Genomic DNA, 21,849 nt, shown 5'->3' with positions numbered 1-21,849 from the left:
AACGTACAACAATGACATAATCTATATAGATGTATATGTATATATGTGCCTTTGTATGGATGTATGCCATTAACAACTAAGAATATGAAAACAACGAGAGAAAGAAGTTTTCCATGAAAGCAAAATTCCTTCAGGATGGAATAAAAAATTTCTATAATAAAATCCCTTATGTGAATCCTTTATATGAAATATAGTAATTCTAAATAGTGAGCGATATATATATATATACATATACATATATATATATATATTTTTTTTTTATATATTTTTGTAGATGGCTTGTCGTAAAAACGGTTGGCCACTGGATCGTTCTATTATGTATACTGAAGTTATAAATATCATCGATTGCGATGATATTGAAGAACGACCACCGACTGTAAGTAAATTTTTGAAAAAATCATATATGATAAATAGAAGAGTTGTGCTTGGTTTCCCTCCTAGGGATGCTATATTCAAGGTTTATATATAGAAGGTGCTCGTTGGGATATGGACAAAATGGAATTGGGACGTTCGCATCCAAAAATATTGGTTGAAGATTTACCGATTTTATCTGTTATACCCATAGAGGCACATCGGGTTAAATTACAAGTAAAACTTGTTTACTTCACACACACACACACACACACATTAAAACAATATTTAAAATTTATCTTCCTCTCTCTTTCTCTCTCTGTCTCTCTGTCTCTCTCTCTGCAGAATACATATCGTTCACCGGTTTATACCACTTCCCTAAGACGTAACGCTATGGGTATTGGTTTAGTTTTTGAAGCGGACTTGGCAACTACTGAAGATTTAAGTCATTGGGTTCTACAAGGCGTTTGTTTAACCTTAAATCGTGATTAATTGAAAAATACATCCTTTTTTTCTAAATTGATTGATGAATTTTTTTTTTTTTTTTTTTTTTTTGCTACTGTGTGTGTGTGTATAAAAAAAAAAAAAAAAAGGAAGGAAAATATTAATAAAAAAAAGCCTTTCGAAGCTAAATGAATTTTATTTTTATTTTTTTTGTTTTTTAAAATTTTCAATTCTATTAACTGTTATGCGGGAAACAAAAACATCCGCTTAACTGATCGATAAATGATTTTTTTAAACGTGGCGTTAATAATTCTAGATTTTGTGAATCGTTCGATTCTAAATCCGAATCGATAATCATTTCCTGTATACTAAAAGTATCGCTAAGTTCTGGACATTTTTTATTCATACGTTGTTTACGTTGTTCATTGTGCGGAAAAAATGAAACTTCCTCGCCATCGTCGCTAAAAAAAAAAAAAAAAAAAAACGAAATTTTATTTAATTTTCTTCCACAAAAACATTCATCATAAGTCTTACCTTTCACTATTGTAATCCACTAAAGGTTTGTGCTGACTCTCGCCCGGTATTGGTAATCGGCTAATCGGTATTAAGGTAGATGATTGAGATTTTCGTTTCTAAATAACAAGCAGAATATGAGATAAGTTTTAAAATTGAAAATATAATATGAAAAAGGCTGGATCCTCCCTTCCTTCACTATCCCACCGGAAACTTACATTTTCTTCTTGATATTGATTGTAATTACGTTTAGCTCTTTCCACTTTTAATTCCAATTTACGTTGTAATATTCTGCAAGTATTTGGTGGCTGTATGTGATCTTCAATGTCACTGTTGCTGTCATGCTGATGATGATGATGATGATGATGATGATCTACAATTGATAAATCTTTCGACGCTTTATACATAGTAGCGCATGATTGCGTGTTTTGGCAAATAGAACCTTTGAAGACCACTTCCAAATCAGCCATATGCTCGGATGTTTCATTTGTAAGACGTAGGTCCGTAGTTGTTGTTGTTAACTTTTCATTTATTTACAGGAGCGAAAAAAAAAAGTAAAAAGTCAAATATTAAAAAGAAAAGCAGAAGAGATTTGCATGCAAGTATCACACAAAATTGCTTACCATTTCATTATCTTCGTTTATTAAAGAGGGTTTATCCTCGCTTTCTATTCCACTATCCTCTAGGAAAGGCATTCTCTGTATATAGTTAAAAATGCTTCAAAAATTTCCTCCTTTTTCTTTTTAACAAAAATTTATTCTTATTTACACATCTATATATATATATATATATTATTTTTTTATTTTTTTCCAACACGCATGTGCTTTTATGGAAAACAGCTGTGCCTTGATGGATTTTGCTTTAACCGTTAGAAAAATCAATATTTCTCACAGTGTTGTTATATAAAAGGTTTACTTGTTGTTTAAACAAAGTACTTTTTTTTTAGTTAAGAAAGTACTTTTTTAAATCTGGTTTGGTATTTTAATGCAATTGCTAACGGTATGTTGATAGTTTTAGTCATAGTCCAATCACGGTGAGCCCTTGAGATTCATATGAATTTTGATCTTCTTTGATTTCTTCTTCTTCCTTTGATCTTCATTTCGATTATTTCACTTGCATTCACCAAAAAAAAAAAATTGTTTTTTTGACTTTCCTTTAAATTAACAATTAAGGGAAAGAAAAAAAAACAAATTGGAAAATTCGTAGTTAGCCATAATCTCTAAAAGTAAGGAAAGAAAGGATTACTTTTTCGTTTCACTAACATATTTTACCACGACGAGTCTTATAGTCTCACAGTTAAAAGAATCCCCGGAAGAGCGCAATGGGCTTCAAACTTGCGACATGGATGGGTTAAGAAACTATGAATACCAATTAAGAACCATGCAGCCATTGCACAATTAATCATTTCTTTAGGAGCCATAAAGCTTATGTAGAACGGCAATGTCCTTTGTAATATCTGCTTTAAACAGTATGCAATCACTTTTCTCCTTGCGGGCAGGTTGGTCTTGAAAATGGGTTACATCGGACGAAGGACACAACTATAGTGCAAGATAAACTGAGAACATCTCTGCTTTCTGAAGTTTTAGTCCAACCAAGTTAATGTTGGAAAAACAAGACTACTTCCTGACTGTGAGACTGTAAAGCTCATCGTGGTATGATTTGTTATAAAAACACGTAATTGTTCATTAAAAAAAACAAAAAAAAACCGAGAAAACAAGAAGAAAAGTATATTCGGTTGTGACCGAATCTTTTGCACCCATCGCCGTTATCCCAAAAAATACAAATAAAGTGAAAGAACTAAATATTTATAACTAAGTGAGCGAGGAACGGTCTAAACGTCTCCTTTGAAATGTGCAGATCGCTTCCAACTTTTTTTTATTGGAAACTTGAAGCCGGGAGCTTCAACTTTGCGACCAGGACAATGTGTACAGGAGACATTACACAGACTGACAGACGGATATGCTTAAATCAATTCAGAATTTGATGCTGATCAAGAAAATATATACCTTGCTGCGCCCTTCGCATAAAATACATCTCTCGTCCTTCGGTGATGGGTCTAAATACAGTATTAGAGCACACACAGGTGTTTGGCACTGCACAACTAAGATGGAAGAATAGTCAAAACAGCAGACTGGAAAGCAGGAATTAATTTCAAAGAGAGCGATGAAGGTACCTACTTTCGTCAATAAAGCTACGGCTTTAACGACAAGTATTGAGCGAACTTATTACAATATTTGAGTGAAGAAATTAAGCAAAAAATTATCAAATTTGGCTAAAAAAAATGTGTTGGCCTTCACTGCCGTGAAGGGAGGGATACATCTCATATATTGTTTCGATGGGATGAATACGAAATATTATTCTTTATATGTATTTGCCCAAAGCCAAGAGCAAAGATAAGGCATTCATGCCTAGATAGGGCATTCAATTTTACATCATTTGGCAAGTCGGCAAATACCCTATACTACTTCGCGTAACGCAATTATTCATATAACGACTTTTCGTAATAAGGTGTTATACGGAAAGCGGTTCGATCCGAACCACTTTTTTAACAGCATTCGTGCCTGAGTGAAATTTTTATCAAAATCTTTCAAAATTTGCGGCTTGTGGGTTAAACAAAAAGGAAAACGAGACAGACAGACGGACATGCAAGTGTAGATCGATTCAGAAAGTAATACTGAATGAATCGGTACAATAAAAGTTGGGCACATCATGAATTCTTCTGAGTGTTGCATACATCCGTAGAAAACTTAACATGCCCTTGTATCATGAGTGCTGTAGGTTATAAAAAATTTTTACACGCGTATGCATTAATTTACTTTAATTTATTATTGTCTTATAATTGCTACATGTTAAATGTTTTTTAACTAAAAAAAAAAAAAATTTCACCTAACGAACGAGAGATTTTTTTTTTAAATGTCCATAAATAATCGCTTTTACGAGCTTTGAACTAAGATCGTACAGTAAAAGTCTGTAGCATACTTTTTGGCTAAATCTTAATATTAAGCTGAACGTAACTTTTTAAGTGATGATGAGAGACGGTATTGTACTCTTAATGCGATCCAAAACTTCGATTTCTACTTTTAAGAAAATTATTAAAAAGGCTTTTTATTCATTGTCTTACTTTTTCAATTATTGTTGTTGCTTTTGCTTTATATTGGATTTAGAAAATTAATTAAAATTTAAGAAATTACTTTTAAATAAAGAGACTCTTCTAAGTACAAATTTCCTATAAAGCGACCTCTATATCGTGATTGATGTTTGAGAACTAATTTTCGAGTGGATTATATTTACGATTTTGAAAACTCTAATAAAAACGATATTTATTTTGTTTAGAATAATGGAATGTGATATATGACGAAATAGAGACTCGGCAGTTTTCGTTTACCTTTCATCGGGTGCGGGTGATTTAATTTTTCACATAAGTTGACAAGAAGTGTTACAAGAGTTTTTTGAGCATTAAGTAATTTATTTAATTTTGCTTACTTTTTTTTTTATTTATTTGGTAAGTAAAATTTGTATTTATTTTTTTCTTTTTTTTCTTTTTATACAATATTTAATAAAAAACAAACTCAGTGTTTTATAAACACTTAAAAAATTCCTTGTAGGCAAAATAAATTCCTTAACATCTCAAGAACAATTAGCCCTTTGGAAAAGGGGAAATATTTTATAAGTGGTAGAAAGCTTAACTACATAAATTTCCTATAAAGCGACCTCTATCATGATTGAGGATCAGCTATTAACTTATAACTTCATCCTGATGACTTTTAGCTTTCAGATTTTTAACGCTTAGAATAATGCATAGCAATGCAAGCACTTGCCGTTGTACTGTCGCATATGGGTTGTTGAATTTTTTTGCCCACTCACTAAGAAGTGTTTAAAGGTTTTCTTAGAAAACAAGAGAAAAGCTAAGTTTTCTTAAGATTGGCTGATTTATTCGCTTCGTATTCGCGAAATTTTGCGGAGCTGAACAATTTACGTTTACCTGCGTGGCTGTGGTAAGCAGCAAGAACAAAGAAAGACAATCATTGAGAAAAACTTTGCTGTAAGACTTTGGGTGCCCTGCCCTTTGACTTTGCACAGTTGAAAAAAAAGTCAGACGGAATTAAATTCAAAAGTTCTTAGTAAAAGGCTCTGTGGAATTCGTTGTCATAAAACGGATGGCTCATAGTAATTTTATTTAAAGTAGTTTTTAAACCATCAAGCATAGTATGGCTTTTATAAAAAATACGACACAACTGGACAGATATCAATGCGTTCACGATATGATAGATTATTGATTAAAAAAAAAAAAAAAAAAATTAAAAAAAAAAGCCAATGACTTGAAATGAAAGCGCTCTCGCCCAATAACGCATTAGAAGTCATGAAAAAAATTTCAAGATAATTTTAATTATTTTTTATTTAGTTGTTTTATATTTTACTTCAATTCTTTTTTTTTTTCATTTTTATATATTTATATATAGTTTATTATATTAATGTTGTTGCAAAGAACTGCTTTAATACTTAAACTTTAAACTATTTTGTGTGTAAATCGCAGGCGTTACCATTATTTTATTGACTCGGGCAATAAATAGGAACAAATTATAAATTAATTTTCTAATTGTTACAAAATTAAAATAAAATCATTGCGGAGATTAATTAAAAAAAAAAAAAGTGTATATATATACATATATATATATATATATATATCAAAAATTAGAAATCTTTTATCAAAAAACATTCGTCTCTTTTTTATTAGCAAACATTTCATTTTGTATTTTTTTTTTTTTTTTGGTTCATGTTCGTTTTAATATAGAGATTCTACCATAACTTTTTTTTCTGCAATCGAAAATGGCCTGAGAATTTCCAATATTTAATTGCTAAGCAAAACTTTTTAATTTTTTAAAAACAAATATTAACTTTTATAAAAGAACAAAATCGAAATAAAAAAGAAAACATGAAAAGTTGTGCTGAAAAATCTCTAGACTCATTTTTAAATTATGCTCTAAGTTTTTGTTAAAAATAATATTTAAGTTATCTTTACGGCTAAAATTAAAGTTGTCCTGCTAAAGCACACGATCGACAACAAAATTTGGCATAATATTTATTTTTACAATAACGTCCGGCTACAATCAGCTTACAATTGGCAAAGTGCGCATTGTCGATACAGTCATTGCTGAGTGGAATTGTTGCTGCAAAAAAAAAAAATAAATAAATAAACAAATACAAGAAGAAGAACAATTTTTTTTTTCATTTATCGTGAGAGAATTTCAGAAATACCAAATATAACTTACATTCAATTGTAACAGTTTCTTCACTTATACTGTAACTAACATTGTTCGCTGCTTTGCAACCGTATTTACCGGAATCGGCAGCATTTGCATTAGTAATGATCAGGCGATAAGGTTCACCTAAATAAAATGCGCAAATATTTTTAACGCGTTATTCGATGTTCGTTTAACTAAGCTTTGCTTATACTTACTCTGTGTGGTTTGTATGCGTTCGCTGGTTACTATGGGCAAATCGTCTTTAATCCACGTTACATTAGGTTTAGGATAACCTTGAACTGCACAGCCAATGGTTATGGTTGAACCAGGAGTATAACTATTATTCGGATCCATACCAATTACAGCATTGGCTCGCACTTTTGTAAACATAAACAAGAGAAATGAAACAATAAGATCAATTGTATTAGAAATGCTTTCTCTCGCACAAGAAATTAAATTTCCACATTACTCTATATAAAGTAACCGCATGCTACCAAGCAAACACATGCCTGAAATACTTACCTGATGGTGTAATTGGCTCGTAAACGGCCGGCGGTGGTACAGCTACTGGCCGAGCAGGACGATATGGATAGGAAGGGCGTTGTGTAGTTGGCGCTTGGGCCGGATCAATAATATATTGTAGATATTGTGCTTCATCATTGCTGATAGCTCGCGCTGGTCCAAAAGCTTTCAAAGTTATTTTAATAGAGGCCGGTCTGGTACTGACACGGTTCCATACATGGCACGTATAAGGACCCAAATCGGACAATTGTACCGAATGGAAACGCAACGAGTAGTCGCGTGTAAATTCGTAGCGTTGATGTACTAGAGGCAAACGTTCGCGATTACGCCACCAATAAACCATGGGAGCTGGATGTCCACCAGCAGGGCATCGTACCACAGCCGGTCTATTTAAGGTAACAATTTGTGTAGCATTCTTATTACCGTAAACATAAGCAGGCATATTAACGGGCTCTGATTAGAGCATGTTTACAAATAGAGGGTGACATATACAAGCACATCGATAATAATAGCAACAACAACAACGGTTAGGATTCAAGCACAAGCATGAACATGCATTTATAATAAAGTGATAGAAAGAGAAAAGAAAAAAGTAAATCCAATTGAAATTTCCTAATCGCTTCATGTGTCATTTGCACTCGCGCCAGAGCGACTGTAACCAAAACTATTGAAAATATGATAGAAAAAAGTAAACCCTTTACCATACATTAGAAATATTTATGCCCTCGTTTCCTTAAAGATATTCCCTCTGCACTTAACATCCACGGTCTTCTCACAGCTTTTGTAGCAGACTAATTTTTGTAGTACTTTCTAGCTAAGAGATACATAAGAGATACATAATTGACTCCGAGAAGAAACAATGTTGTCATCTATTTGGACATAGTGAACATAGCAAGATTGTTTAAAATATACTATGATTTATCAAAAGTGTTCTTGTTCAACTGGTAAACTTGTGTCACTTGTATCTTCTATGCTTTATCAAAATGTCTTTAATTAGTAAAGAACAGTAAGTTTTGACTATATTTAAGTTCAGAGCTCCATTCGATAGGCGCTTAACCCTATGATTCTCTATGTTGTTGATTTCGTAAAACTGACAAAAGCTGTCGATTTGCCCACAATTCTGAGCTAACTTTAGAAATATATCTTTTGTAAAGGAATCGTAATCCAAAACTGATACATTATTTTCTTTTGTTTTCTTAAAATTAAAAAATAAGTTAATACAGAACGATCTCTTCTGTGGTGCAGACCAACTAGACGTTCTTACTAATGTTAGTGTAAAACATAACGAAAAGTAAGCCTTAACCTCAAAATGCGGAATGAAAAATGACTTGGAAACCAACCTGTTACTTGTAGTTCAATTTCACGACGAACCGGTTCACCCAATCCGTTACTAGCTACGCATACATATGAACCGCTATCTGTTTGTCGCACTTGTACAATAGTCAAATCACCAGTCGATGTTAGAACATAACGTCCATGATGAGTATCAATCTAGGAAGAAGTATAAAAATAAAAAATGTACATTAATTTAAAGTAATATTTTCAACAACAATTTCCTAACCAACCAAAATATTATTGAGGAACCAAGTAACATTTGGAGCCGGATTTCCCAATGCAAAGCAGCGTAAAACAGCAATACCACCCACGGGAGTTTTAACATCCAACTCATGTTTGTTTTTGGGCTCCAAGGAGACCTTAACTTCCCCTGGGTAAATAACGGCGGGAGTAGCAGTAGTGGGAAAGGGAGTTGTGCGTACAGTGGGCGGTGTAGGACGTACGCACACAAAACTGCAACCATTAGCACAACATTTATTATCTGCCCGACAGTCGGCATCGTCATAGCATTCACGTGAACAGCTGCCACCAGTTGCGGTGAGTATTGGACATTCTCCAGATTTTGTTATCGCCCTACAAACAGGCAAAAATTGGCCTGATCGAGAAGGTGATATTTCAATAGCGCACTTTTGACCTTCGGGGCAAGGATGCTCTGCACAAGGATTTACGCATTCGCACCGCTGACATTGATCATCGACAGCGACGCGGCGCAGGCCATATGGACATCTCAAAGTATGACATTCAGCATCATATTCTTCGCAGGGTGTTGGGAAAACTTCGTTCGTTGCTTCGTGTTCGGTTACAGGCGGCGGAGGCGGTGCTAACTCTCCTATACCCAAGAAAAGGAGCAAAAAGAATCAGGAAAAAGCGTTAATGCTTTTTATGTAAAAAAATATGTATAGTTACTTTATGCGTTAAGCTTTCTTGAACCAACAAAAAGATAATTTTAATTGTATAACAATATATAGAAACGTGCATTCAACAGCTTTGGTGCATATGATATTGTAAAGTGCTTTAAAGTGCTCGTGTGCATGTGATTAAAATGCTAGATGTATGAGGAAAAATGAGGAGTGCAATGTAAACAACAGTGCTGGATTTATTTAATTTTTTTAAACCATAAAAGCTTTGGGTTCTCGGACTGGGCTTACTTGCACAGAAATCATAACAAGACTCAAAAGTACGGAAATTATTTTGATTGCCCGCGCAACCCGAATATATGAAGGCCACGCAAGTGCCACGAGCATCGTCATAATACCAACGTCGCTCGTTAACCGATGGTCCCAAGCAACGGCCAATGTCCACGTTCTGTTTGCAGATATCTGAACTCAACATAGAATGGCACAGGTATGAATGAGGTCAGTTGTGAATAGAATTGACTTATTTACCTTTATGAGCTGTAGGAGAAGTAGGTTCTTGACCCATGATACACACCGATTCACATTCGGCGCGATCCTCAAAGCGATTGCCCGTGCCTTGACAACCGCCGTAAGTAAACGGTTCACAAGTACGTGTAATCTTATTGAAATAATATCGCGTCTGCCACTGACGGCAAGGGCCAGTCATAACGTCCTCATTACAGACGTCTAAGCAAAACTTCCTTTATTAATATCCTAACAATTCACCATAATAAAACTACAAACAAAATGATAACCTTACCCACACCCTTAAAATCGCCACATTGCCGCTCGCACTGTTCTCTGGTTTGGAAACGGTTACCATTGCCGCCACAACCGGTATATGTGAAAGCTACACAAGTCATTGATTCGCTGTCGTAGTACCAAGCGGTGGTTTGATTGTCACATTCACCTGCTTCAAGAGGTAGATCACAAACTGAATACACCTATAAAAGACATACAATAATCTACGGCTTTGATTCATAACTTTCTCCAACACTTACGGGAGCTGGTGGCCGCTCACCGCAGAAGTCGTCGCATTCTTGCTCAGTTTTGAAATTGTTACGATTTGGCCGACAGCCGGAAAATTCGAATTCAATACATTTTCCACTTTGCTGGTCAAAGTGCCACCTAATGATGCTATCGTTACAATTACCACGTAATGGCGGCAAACTGCAGGTCGGTTGAGCGGGGAAACATTCTGATTCACATTCATCTTCACTTACGAAATTATTCGCATTGCCTTCGCATTCAGTATAGGTAAATTCTTCACAAACTCCATCTCCACTATTGTAGTACCAACGGGTTTGATAACCGAGACAATTCCCAGAAGCAGCTGGTAAGAAACACTTGGAAGACTCCTGCGAAGTTTCGCCACTGTATTCACGTTCCGATGAAGGTGAAATACAACGTTGTTGGCATTCCACTTCATTAGTAAACCGATTATCGTTGCCGCCACAGCCGCCGTAATAAAACTGGCGACATATGCCTTGGTCATAATCATAATACCAAACTAACGTATAATTTGCACAATCACCCACTTCAGGGTTCTGTTCACAAATCTCTCCTGATGGTGGTGGTCGTTCTGGTTGAGGTTGAGGTGGTGTTACAGGAGTTTTAGGTTCAACAACAGGTGGCTCTTGGCACCGCTGTTTACACGCATCTTCAGTTGAGAACTTGTTCTCGTTACCACCGCAACCACCATAATAAAATTGACGGCAACGTTGATCGTTGACATCATAGTACCACATGGGTTCAAAATTTCTGCAATCGCCAACCTCCGCAGCAATTTCACATACATTTTTGGCTAAATTTTAAACAGAAACCTATATATAATCTTATTCCCACTATTCATTAAGTGTAGTTGCAACGCTACGATTTCAATTTTGAAAATCTTACCGACATCTTTAGGACAATGATCCTCGCAAGATTGCAATGAAGGAAAGTTATTTTTATTGCCACCACAACCAGTATAGTAGAAAGGCATGCATTTCTTGTCAGTTTCAGAATAATACCAACGCGGTTGCTTTTCACTACAATCACCTGTTTGCTTGGGAAGCGAGCAATAATCTAGATATATGTAAGGGTTACGTATGTGTCGATGGATGGGGTTCATAAGCAAGCAATGAACAGCAAGCAAGAAATATCAATCGTATAAATATTAGGCAAAAGTTTTTCGTGCATTCCCAATTGTATAAAAAAAAAGAAAATTTGATTCATTATACTATCACCAACTAAAAAAGCTTTATCAATATTATCATTAACAAACCATTCCCCTGAGACTAACAAATCAATACTATGCAAGCATATAGGCAATTATGTCGAGCATTATAATAACAAAATATAATAGACAAACCTTTATGAATTCCCGGCTGACGACAATGATAGCTGCAAGCATGTTCCGTAGGATAATTGTTTTTATTGCCTTTACAACCCCCGTAGGTAAACGGCCGACAAAAATCTGTCTGATTATCGTAGTACCAACGTTCAAAGTTACCTTCACAAGGTCCTTCATCCACGGGTTGTTCGCAAGGAGCTACAAAATATTCATCACAATATAAATTATTTTCTGCTCTACTTAAATTTCAACTTACGTAAGCTTTCGCTAACGGCGCACAAAGTCTGGCATTCTTCTTTGCTGTCAAAACGGTTGTTTGTACCATAACATCCTCCATAATTAAATTCCTCACAACGTTCAAGCTCTGCATTGAAATACCATTTTTTATTGTAACCCGTGCACGGTCCTGAACTCTTAGGCAAGAAACAAGCTTCTTTCCCAGTATAATCTTGGCAAGTTTGTTTACAATCGTCCTCAGTGTCGAAACGATTCCCGTTGCCATCACAACCACCGTACCAGAATCTGGCGCAAGCACCATAAGAAGTATCAAAGAAATATTTAATAGTATAATTAGTGCAAGGCCCACTCTCTTTGGACAAGCCACAAGATTTTTGCGCTGGTTCTTTGACATTCTCACATCCCTCGAATTTTTCACCTTGGGCAGATGTAATACCGTCAGGGCAGCAGCCAAACTTACTTTCCACACAAGAGCAACCCTCATTGTCAGGTCCTTTAGCTGGAGTTTTTTCATCTGGACAACATTTAAATTCAGTCTGTGAACAATGACAGCCGTAGTGATGTGGTCCTTGAGCGATTGTAATCCCGTCCGGGCAACAACCAAATTGAAGAGTATGGCACGCACAGCCTTCGAACTTTGGTCCCCTAGCTGCTGTGAGCTTGTTTGGGCAACAACCGAATTGAGTCTGTTCACAATTACAACCCTCATAGTTTGGACCTCGTGCTGAAGTTTGATTGTCGTGACAACAACCATAGGGTGAATACTGACATTCGCAATTCTCAAAGTTAGGACCATGTGCGCTGTTAATATTGTCAGGACAGCAGCCGTACGTAGAAGCTAAGCAACATCCTTCACCCATAGGACCATGGGCCGGTGTCTCGTTATCAGGACAGCAACCGAATGGCTCGTAAGTGCACCGTGGACAACCTTCATCATTCGGACCTGAAGCCGGAGTTCGGCCATCTCTGCAACAACCATATATACTCTGCCTGCAATCTCCTTTATCACAACCAGCAAAGTTTACACCAGTAGCATTTGTTTGACCATCAGGGCAGCACCCGAATTCATTAAACGAACAAGAAGGTACAACATCTGGATGCATCTCCCCGTCAGTCGTCTCAGTAATTTCAGAACTGGGCAAATCCGTAACATCGGTGGAAGGTTCTTCGCTGGCAATTTCTTCAGTAATTGGTTCTTCGGTTGTTGTTGTCGGCGGTAGGGTAGTTGGTTCTGGACATCCTTCATTATCCTCACCTTCGGCTGGTGTAAATTTATCGGGACAGCAACCGAATAATGTCTCAGCACATTGCGATTTTGGACAGCCTTCAAAGTTTTTACCTCCAGCAGGTGACACACCATCGTGACAGCAGCCAAACTCAGCTTCGATGCAAGTCTTAGGAATCGGGCAACCCTCATCAAACGGTCCTTTTGCCTTTGTTTTAAGGTCGGGACAGCAACCGTATGGGCTCTTTTCACAAGTCTTCGGCTTACATTTTTTAGGCTTAGCCGGTTTTGTGACAATCGCTTCCAAAGTGTAAGCTGTACTTTTTTCAACCTCCTCCTCGGTACTCCATATATCAACAGTACTGGACTCATAAGCTGATGTGGAACTATCGGTATAGTCAGTAGAAGCGTCTGTAGTTGAAGCATCAGAAATGTTACTACTGGAATCAGTAGTGTCACTTTCAGTAGAACCGACTTCTGTTGTTTCCATACTTTCAGTAGTTTCCTCAGTTGTAGAAGATGCTTCCGTTGTAAAGTCTGAAATGGTGGAAGAATCAGTAGACTCAGTTGAAGTAAAGGAGTCTGTGGACGATGTTTCAGCGCTGGGCACTGACGAATCTGTGGATTCTGTTAGGTCTGAACTCTCTGTAGTTATATCTGTTGTTTCCGTAGAAGATTTCGTTGTGCTATCCCCTGTTGAAGAAGTAAGGGTGCTTATATCTGTGGAAGCTTCCGAGGTAAATTCCGTAGATAATGAAATGTCTGTAGAAGCAGCAAGTTCCGTAGAGGATTCAGTTGTTACGTCGGTAGAGCTGCTAGTATCTGTTGACTCTGAACTAATACTTGTTTCAGTCGAAGATTCTGAAGTAAACTCTGTCGACACTGAAGAGTCAGTGGAACTCTCAGTGGTTGACCCGATAGAAAATTCTGATGTCGATTCTGTAGATGGCGAAGATTCTGAAAATGTCGAAGAGTCTGTAGACGCTGAAGAGTCTGTAGACGCTGAAGAGTCTGTAGACGCTGAAGAATCTGTAGACGCTGAAGAGTCTGTGGACATCGAAGAGTCTGTAGATACCGAAGAGTCTGTGGACACCGAAGAGTCCGTAGATACTGAAGGTTCTGTAGACGCCGAAGATTCTGTTGAAGCTTCCGTTGTGGATTCCGTAGATAACGTTGTATCTGTAGAAGTAGATTCAGTGGACTCAGTCGAGCTCTCCGACGTAGATTCGGTAGAGTCAGTGGAATATTCGGGTGTTGATTCAGTAGAGATTGATGATTCTGTCGACGCTTCTGTTGAATCTGTAGAGGACTCTGATCTTCCATCAGTGGAGAGTGAATTTTCTGTTGAACTGTCTGTTGAACTGTCTGTTGAACCGTCTGTTGAACTTTCCGTGTACGCTTCTGTTGATTTAGTTATGTCTGTAGACGACTCTGAAAATTCGCTAGAGCTTTCTGGCGTAGTCGAAATTTCTAAAGTTGATTCAGTGGTTCTGTCTGTTGAGTACTCGGAAGTTGAAGCAGAAACGTCAGTAGAGGAGCCTGAAGTCAAATCGGTCGTATGTAAACTTTCCGTCGAACTTTGCGTAGCTAGTTCTGTTGAAGCTGATGTATCTGTAGAGACGTCGGATGTGTCTGCTGTGGTATCGGCGGACACAGTAGTACCAGTGGAAGAGCCTATGTCTGTAGAGGTGTCTGATATCAAATCTGTAGATATTGAATCTACAGTGGAACTTTCAACTGTTGATTCTGTTGAAAATGTGGATGTAGGCTCCGAAGTAGTGGTACTACCAGTGTATGCAGTCACCTCATCGCTGGAACTTGTAAAGTCAGTCTCACCACTACCTTCAGTTACAAGAGTGGTATCATCAACTTCATCACCTGAACCCTCTGGTGTTGTCAAGGTTGAGTCGCCTTCGCCTGTTGGTTCATCGGATGGAGCATCGCTTAACATGAGCTCATCGGTTATGAGAGAAGAAACAGTTGTAATTTCTTGATCCAAATCAATGCCATCAGCAATCTTAAGATCTTCGCTCATTTTATCTGTCACAACTTCGACTTCGTCCTCACCTCCTTCTCCTTCTTCGTCTTCGTCACATTCATCTTCTTCATCTTCTTCATCTTCTTCATCCTCTCGTACAGGCTCGGCTGTGCTGTCTACTGGCATTACTTCATCTTCGGTGCACGCCTGAACATTACATTTTTCTGATAAGGATTCTATTTTTGTTTCATCACAATTCGTTGATTTCGTACCGTTGGCCAAACATAATACTTCTCGTTGTCGTTCGCCACCCCCACATAATTTGCTACAAGGGCCCCATGGACCTGTAAACCATTGGCCAGGGCATTCCTTTTCCTCTCCATCACATTCCTGTTCAGAATCAGGTTTGGTGGTATTATCACATTGCGATTCGTCCACAATTTTCGTGATACTTTGTCCGTCATATTCACCGCATAAAACTATACGCGATTGCATACCTTTACCACAAGCTGCGGAGCATTTACTCCATTCTGAAGTAAACCATTGAACTTGACATTTTTTCGAGTCGCAGGGTCTGGAAAGAAGAGGAACTTCCGGGGCACAAAATTCTTCTGGATAAACTTTTCCAGCCTTCGAAGCACAAATGGCAAAGCGTGTCTCTGTTGTTTGCCCGCAATCACTACACTGTATAAAAAAACAAAATTTACTAAAGTGGAAGAAAATTGAGCGACAAGTGTTAACCTACACCGCTCCATTCAGAAATAATCCAATCAACCCCCTCGCATGGTGCTAATGTGCAAGATTTTTCGGTTTCTGGTTTGTTTTCAACGCAATCCTCGTCACTTAAAACCCTCTTGCGACCATTTTCTTCGATAAAGCAAGTAACTTTTCTTTTCTGAGTACCTTCACCACACAATTTATCGCACTACGGAACAATCAAGGAAAAATATCCAACTGCTTTCATTTGTTTGGTTATCTCTTCCTTTTTTTACACTTACCGGGCTCCAAGGACCCAAGTGATATTTGGGACAGTTTTTAACGTCACGATTGCATTCTTGTTGAGTCGCGGGTTTATTTCCTACTTCCTCGAGGCAAATTGTATCCTCTTCTACAGTAATTTCACCCCTCGACGAGGCTCTTTCGCACGTTACGTTACGGTTTTGTATACCATCAGAACCACAACCTTCTGAACATTTACCCCATTCGCTGCTGACCCATTGAGGAGGGCAAGGGTCAATAGCACACTCTTGAATTTCTGCTGGCTTAGCTTCTTGATCACATAAACTGGGGTCAACTTGCTCCAAGTTGAGCCGATTATTGCAGGTAACGACCCGCGTTTGCGTGCCTCCACCACATGTTACGCTACACGATCCGTACTCCATATGAGTCCAAGTATAAACATCTGGTGTACTGCGACTTACTGTGGTCGGAATACTGTATTCATAATCAATGCTGACATTTTTATCTTGAACAAGCATTACTATATAGATTGACTCTGTAATTGGACCGTGACAAGTCAGTTGATCGGGCGCAGCGAAACCTGTAGGTTTTCTTTGATAATTCCACCAAGATCCAGCAAAAAACATGGGACGAGGAAAATCAATTCGCCAATTCCCATTTAAATAATAATGACTGCTGAGGTTGCGGCAAGCTATATAATTATTGGAAGGAGCGGTTTCCATTACGCGTATATTAGTGGCTCCCATTGGTATTAAAAGTATATCATTGTAACCAGCTGAGAGATTGTTTATAGTAAATTTATCGCCAACCGTCTTACAAGTGCTACCGTCACCTCCGCACTTACGGCATTTATCTTCTCTGGCATCCGAACCCAACATCATGTCACAACCTACTGACTGACATTGACCATCCACACAAACATCTAGACTCTGATCATTGCAACGGGTACCGTCAATAACTTTGGCTTTGTGAACATAATAAAAACGCTCGCCTTTGGGCATGCAACTCAATTGACATGGATTCGGCGAACCCATATATGGGACCCATTCGTAATAGATTCCATCGAAAGGAACATGATTAAAACGTGAACATTGCTGAGCTCTAAAATCCGGTTCTTCCTCGGGACAATCTTGAGTATTACAAGAGAAATATTTACGATTCCCTCCTGAACATAAAGGAGCGCCGCTTGGTCTGCAATTAAATAAAACGACCGTGAGGGGTAACAAAGCCGCTAAGAAGTTAAACTTACGCCAATCTACGGCATTCGCGCATTTGATACGAGACACCACCACCGCAGGAGCGCGAGCATTCCGAAGGTGAACTCCACTCAGTCCATTCGTACGGATCGTCACCTTCTCCACCAGGTACAATATAACTGGCAGATAAATACATTTTGGCACCATTCTGTCTTTTTGACCTTGCACCGTACTGAGAATAAAAACGAATGAAGCGTAGGAGTCAGTTATTTCTTAAGACGGTTTTGTTAATTATGACACATTAAAGACTTACAAAACGTGATTGCGCATGCTGAACACATAGAAGTATAATTAGTAATATCAAAGGCGGTATTCTGTTGAGAAAAAGAGGAAGCAAAAAGGAAAATCAGAATTTCACTTAAGCAAAGACCAAAACAAAATGCACTATTTATTTGCGCGACTAAAGCATTGTCGCTGCAGAATTGTCGAGATATTTCCCCGACAGACCTAAGTAGTAAAGTGATTAAAATGAACAAAATTTTGCTCTTTAGTGTAAATAATATTCTGAGAATTCAGATGCGCCTGAAAGGCTCAACCTAGTAAAATTATCTTTAATAACATTTCTCTGGCCGAATTTTGCAATGTTTAAATAATAGATTAAAAAGATACACGCCAACTATTAAATTAATTTCGAGAAAATGTTAGTGACTTTCGCAGAGATTTTCGATTAAAATATTAAAGAGGAAAGAAGAAAAATGATATTATACATCTAACAACATATGTGTATGTATGTCTACATAAATATGTATATATACATATACATATAAACATTTAGAATTTAAAACATCTTAATTTGCAACTGTCATGATCAGCAGCAATGAGAACACTTGATAATATTAAAATTATATCAATTTCCTTTTCACATATGTTTGATTTGTTTGACGGTGTTTTTGATCATTTATAGAGAAATTTTTTTTATTTGTAAACTAAGCTGTCTGTATCTAGTCTAGATTCTTACACACATCTGTAGAATATTTTTTATATCTGATGTGTTAAGTCAACTTTCATGTAAATAAACACTCAAACGAATGATTTTAGCTTATATTACAAACTACTGTCACGATGGCAGACAAACAAAACAATTTCTAATAAAATGAATATGTGAAAATTATAAAAGTTCTACATGTATGTAATAAAACAGTAGCGAAAACATTTTATATATAAATATAAAAAATGACGGAAATAATTTTATGAGCGTAAAAGAATTTATGCCTAAGGTATGTTTAATATGAAAATGCATAGTTGGACAAAGTCGATTTCTAAATCCTCTAAACCATCTCGGCTAATGCAATTCTTTATATATTTTTGTCATTAAATATTATCCTTTGCCGCCAAATGAAGATTTGCTGGTCGTGCAGTTAAAAAACTGATTCGATTTCAGTAAAGTTTTGTATATTCATTTAGCATGCATCATCGACACTAAAAAATTCTTTTCCAATAATTACTTTCTTTAAATAGATCGATATATGATCCGATTAAATACGTTTTCTCAGTATCGGTACAAGGTTAAAGCGTGTCAACGTGTTAAACTTTGCCAATATATGTCAAACATAACAACACTTGGACGGACGGACATCCTTAAGTCAGACTAAATATCTATTTTATATAATGCATATATATCAATGTCCACGAATGTACTATATACATACTATATATATTTAGCATATATATATACATATATAGACATGTATTTCATATATACATATAAATCTATTCCAAACCCATTTAAGGGTTGGTACAACCGGAAAAACGCATGGATCTCTCAATAGTCATTCGGCATCTTGACGCTATCCTGCAAACACAATACATGTTATGTTATATAACTTGAAGGCTTGTAGATATAAATGCGTAAGATTTACAACAAGTTTTTTTTATGTGTAACAGAAAAAAGTTAACTGAAGTGCAGTGAAAAAAAAGTCCGAAAATTAATTGCCATCTATTAAACTATCAACCGATGATTAGACGTAAGAGAAAGAAGAGAAGAACAGGAGATTATGATAGTGTAAATATATATACATATGTACGTGTGTGTGTTTGTGTGTGTTTATATGTCAATATGTTTGTTTATGTCCGCATATATATATATATAAATATATATTGACTGTATGGCTTCTCTTATTCTTGCAGTTGCCTTTGTAAAGCCAAGTGCAACTATCACTTGACCAGTGATGCATAATTTTCTGTCTTATTGAATTTCTTGTTTGATTTGGTACGGTTTTGTCAAGAGCTTTAGGTCAAGTGTTTTCATTTAGAGCAACAATGGCATCATCAACAACAACAACAACGATAGCAACAACAATAGCAACAACAATAATAAACATACATAAAGAAAGGAAGAGACAGAGAGAGAGAGAGAGAGGGAGAGAGAGAGAGAGTGACACGGAGAGAGATTGAGTGCGGCCAAGAAGAAAATTAAAATTAAAATCTATGAAGAATAACAACAAAAACAAATACACAATCCTAAGAAGTTCATGAAAGAAATAATTAAAAAATATATATCAGCGGATTCTTAGTAAATATGCATGGAATAGCAACAAAAACAACAACATCAATAACAACAATAATTATAATAATAATAATAATAAAAACAATATCAACAATCATAATATAAGTTTTATAGTGATGTTGCTGTTAATTTAAGCCGTCATTATCTTAAGCAAAATCAGTATAAAGAAGAATAACAATAACATGATTATCTTAAGCGTTATAGTGTGATTTGTTGTTGTTGTTTTTATTCTTGTTGTTGCCGTTATGATGCTGATGTTGTTGATGATGATGACAGTTTGAATTAACGGTTCATATTTTAGGCATAGCATATAAAAGACCGACAAACTGTCGTCATATACCACAAGATGTGAATGTTCTATCAATAATAATAATAACAATAACAACAAAAACAATGATAATAAGGAAAACGAAAAAGAAAAAAAAAAAAAAATGAAATAAATAAAAAAAAAAAGGAAAAAAAATCACACAAAATATTAAAATGATTGTAGACATAAAGACGCCGTAGATAAATTTGTATATTTTGCTAACAAACATATACATATATGTATGTGTATATAATATATATACACATATATGTACATATTTGAAACAAAAGCAAATTTCTTCACTTACGACTTTCATATATACATACATCTAATATTTTCCTGTTCTTTTGCCAGTTTATACAAATATACAATATACATATATATATTTATATATATATATGTATATATTCACGAATATGCGATATGTTGAATTTGTGAAATTTTTGGTATTTTGCCAAATTCATTTTGTCACTCTTTCCTAGCTAGCTAGCTAGCATGTATGGCGTATAGCCGTATGCGTGCCTTTTGTATATATATGTATGTATGTATGTTATAAATGACATAACAAGAGAAAATCGCGCAGCACGCGACTTTAAATGCCAATAAGTGTAACCGGGGAAATAGTAATGAAATAACGGTGCTAACATAGCACGTTACACTTTGACGCCTTAGTACAGCAGGCAGTCTGGCAAAGGAAAGCAAGCATAACGGGCATCGAAGAGACACGAGATCTATAATTCAGCGCAAAAAATGAATGAATGAATGAATGACTGAATGAATGTTTACCACATGAACTAAGCCTTCTTGTCTTCTTGTTTTCTTTTATTTTTAGTAAAGGATACCTATTGTTTTTACAAAAACCATTGCAATACAAACATACATAAGCATAATACATGCATATATACACACTTATCAGAATAAACACAGTCATTATGAAAGCCAAGAAAATGTTGTGTGCGTATGTTAATCAGCGTATCAGTCACAGCAAGAGCAGTAGTAGCAGCAGTAGTCTCAGCAGCAGCAGCAGCAGCACCAGTAGTAGCATCAGTTGTAGTAGCTGCGAGATTATTATTTACCATAAACATGCATGAATGGATAAAAATTACTACAAAATATTTATGCCAAGACTCATGAAGAGACGACAACACACATTCATGTTAACGATAACAAATTTAAATGTGATTACTGTATTTTATTTATGCGATTTCTATATAGCATAGATATTATATATACATATATATAGATTGAATTTAGACTAAAAATACTTTATATTTACTTTAGAAGGGCTATAAATTCAGAAACGAAGGCAAAGTCTTTCGATTTTCTAATCTCTTTCGAAATGGTATTGCCTTTTTTTAAGCGAGCACACACACAAACGAACACACGCATGTTACCGTATGCACATACATACATAAACGTAGATACTTATAGGCAGGCATCCATATGTGTTGATGTCATTGTGACACTTGAAATGGGTCACATTACGTTATTATAAATATTCTATTGCTGTTTTGTTGTTGTTATTGTGTAGGCAAGAAAAACATTCGAGCAATCATAATGTTGTTGTAGTCAGTTGCCAAAAATAGTATAGTAAACAAATAATTCCAAAAATGAATAATATCAACATTTTCTCTTTTTTTTTTTTTTTTTTTTTTTTTTTTTTCTTTTGTTTGCGTACATTTTTCTCATTACTCTTACGAAATAAATTAGTTTTCGCAGCGGGTGTTGTTTTTTTTTTTTT

At 36.0% G+C, this 21,849-nt stretch overlaps 3 protein-coding genes across 8 annotated transcripts in view; 1 reads left to right on the top strand and 2 right to left on the bottom strand.

The window, feature by feature from the left end:
- LOC119638059 (dynein heavy chain 10, axonemal) overlaps positions 1-843 on the top strand; it is a 91,414-nt gene extending 90,571 nt beyond the window's left edge. Inside the window, exons 57-59 of the mRNA XM_038034654.1 lie at positions 275-376; positions 442-588; positions 697-843. Coding sequence (XP_037890582.1) covers positions 275-376; positions 442-588; positions 697-843 — 396 coding nt within the window. The remainder of the gene's footprint in view (positions 1-274; positions 377-441; positions 589-696) is intronic.
- A 187-nt stretch (positions 844-1,030) lies between these two features.
- LOC119638057 lies at positions 1,031-2,061 on the bottom strand. The gene is made up of 4 exons (XM_038034652.1): positions 1,932-2,061; positions 1,527-1,829; positions 1,330-1,427; positions 1,031-1,256 (listed from the first exon to the last, which is right to left on the bottom strand). The coding sequence occupies exons 1-4, from the start codon at positions 2,001-2,003 to the stop codon at positions 1,031-1,033; spliced, it is 699 nt and encodes a 232-aa protein (XP_037890580.1). The 5' UTR covers positions 2,004-2,061.
- Positions 2,062-6,232: 4,171 nt separating this feature from the next.
- LOC119638028 (papilin) overlaps positions 6,233-21,849 on the bottom strand; it is a 46,934-nt gene continuing 31,317 nt past the window's right edge. Inside the window, exons 2-18 of one of the 6 annotated variants that reach the window (XM_038034588.1) lie at positions 17,549-17,609; positions 17,289-17,467; positions 16,078-17,230; positions 15,825-16,004; positions 11,896-15,763; positions 11,658-11,837; positions 11,201-11,371; positions 10,306-11,108; positions 10,065-10,248; positions 9,794-9,991; positions 9,557-9,727; positions 8,639-9,237; positions 8,414-8,564; positions 7,074-7,526; positions 6,767-6,928; positions 6,579-6,695; positions 6,233-6,476 (exon numbers count right to left, since the gene is read on the bottom strand). In XM_038034588.1, coding sequence (XP_037890516.1) covers positions 6,337-6,476; positions 6,579-6,695; positions 6,767-6,928; positions 7,074-7,526; positions 8,414-8,564; positions 8,639-9,237; positions 9,557-9,727; positions 9,794-9,991; positions 10,065-10,248; positions 10,306-11,108; positions 11,201-11,371; positions 11,658-11,837; positions 11,896-15,763; positions 15,825-16,004; positions 16,078-17,230; positions 17,289-17,467; positions 17,549-17,609 — 8,770 coding nt within the window. In that variant the 3' untranslated portion in view covers positions 6,233-6,336. Of the gene's footprint in view, positions 6,477-6,578; positions 6,696-6,766; positions 6,929-7,073; positions 7,527-8,413; positions 8,565-8,638; positions 9,238-9,556; positions 9,728-9,793; positions 9,992-10,064; positions 10,249-10,305; positions 11,109-11,200; positions 11,372-11,657; positions 11,838-11,895; positions 15,764-15,824; positions 16,005-16,077; positions 17,231-17,288; positions 17,468-17,548; positions 17,610-21,849 lie in introns of those variants that run through there. The other 5 variants (XM_038034592.1, XM_038034590.1, XM_038034591.1 and 2 more) reach the window with 5 other exon arrangements.

This window comes from Glossina fuscipes, unplaced genomic scaffold (assembly GCF_014805625.2).
Source record: "Glossina fuscipes isolate IAEA_lab_2018 unplaced genomic scaffold, Yale_Gfus_2 62, whole genome shotgun sequence".
NCBI lineage: Eukaryota > Metazoa > Arthropoda > Insecta > Diptera > Glossinidae > Glossina > Glossina fuscipes.
Note: the sequence above shows the minus strand (reverse complement) of the source record. Positions and strands in the feature narration are given on the sequence as shown.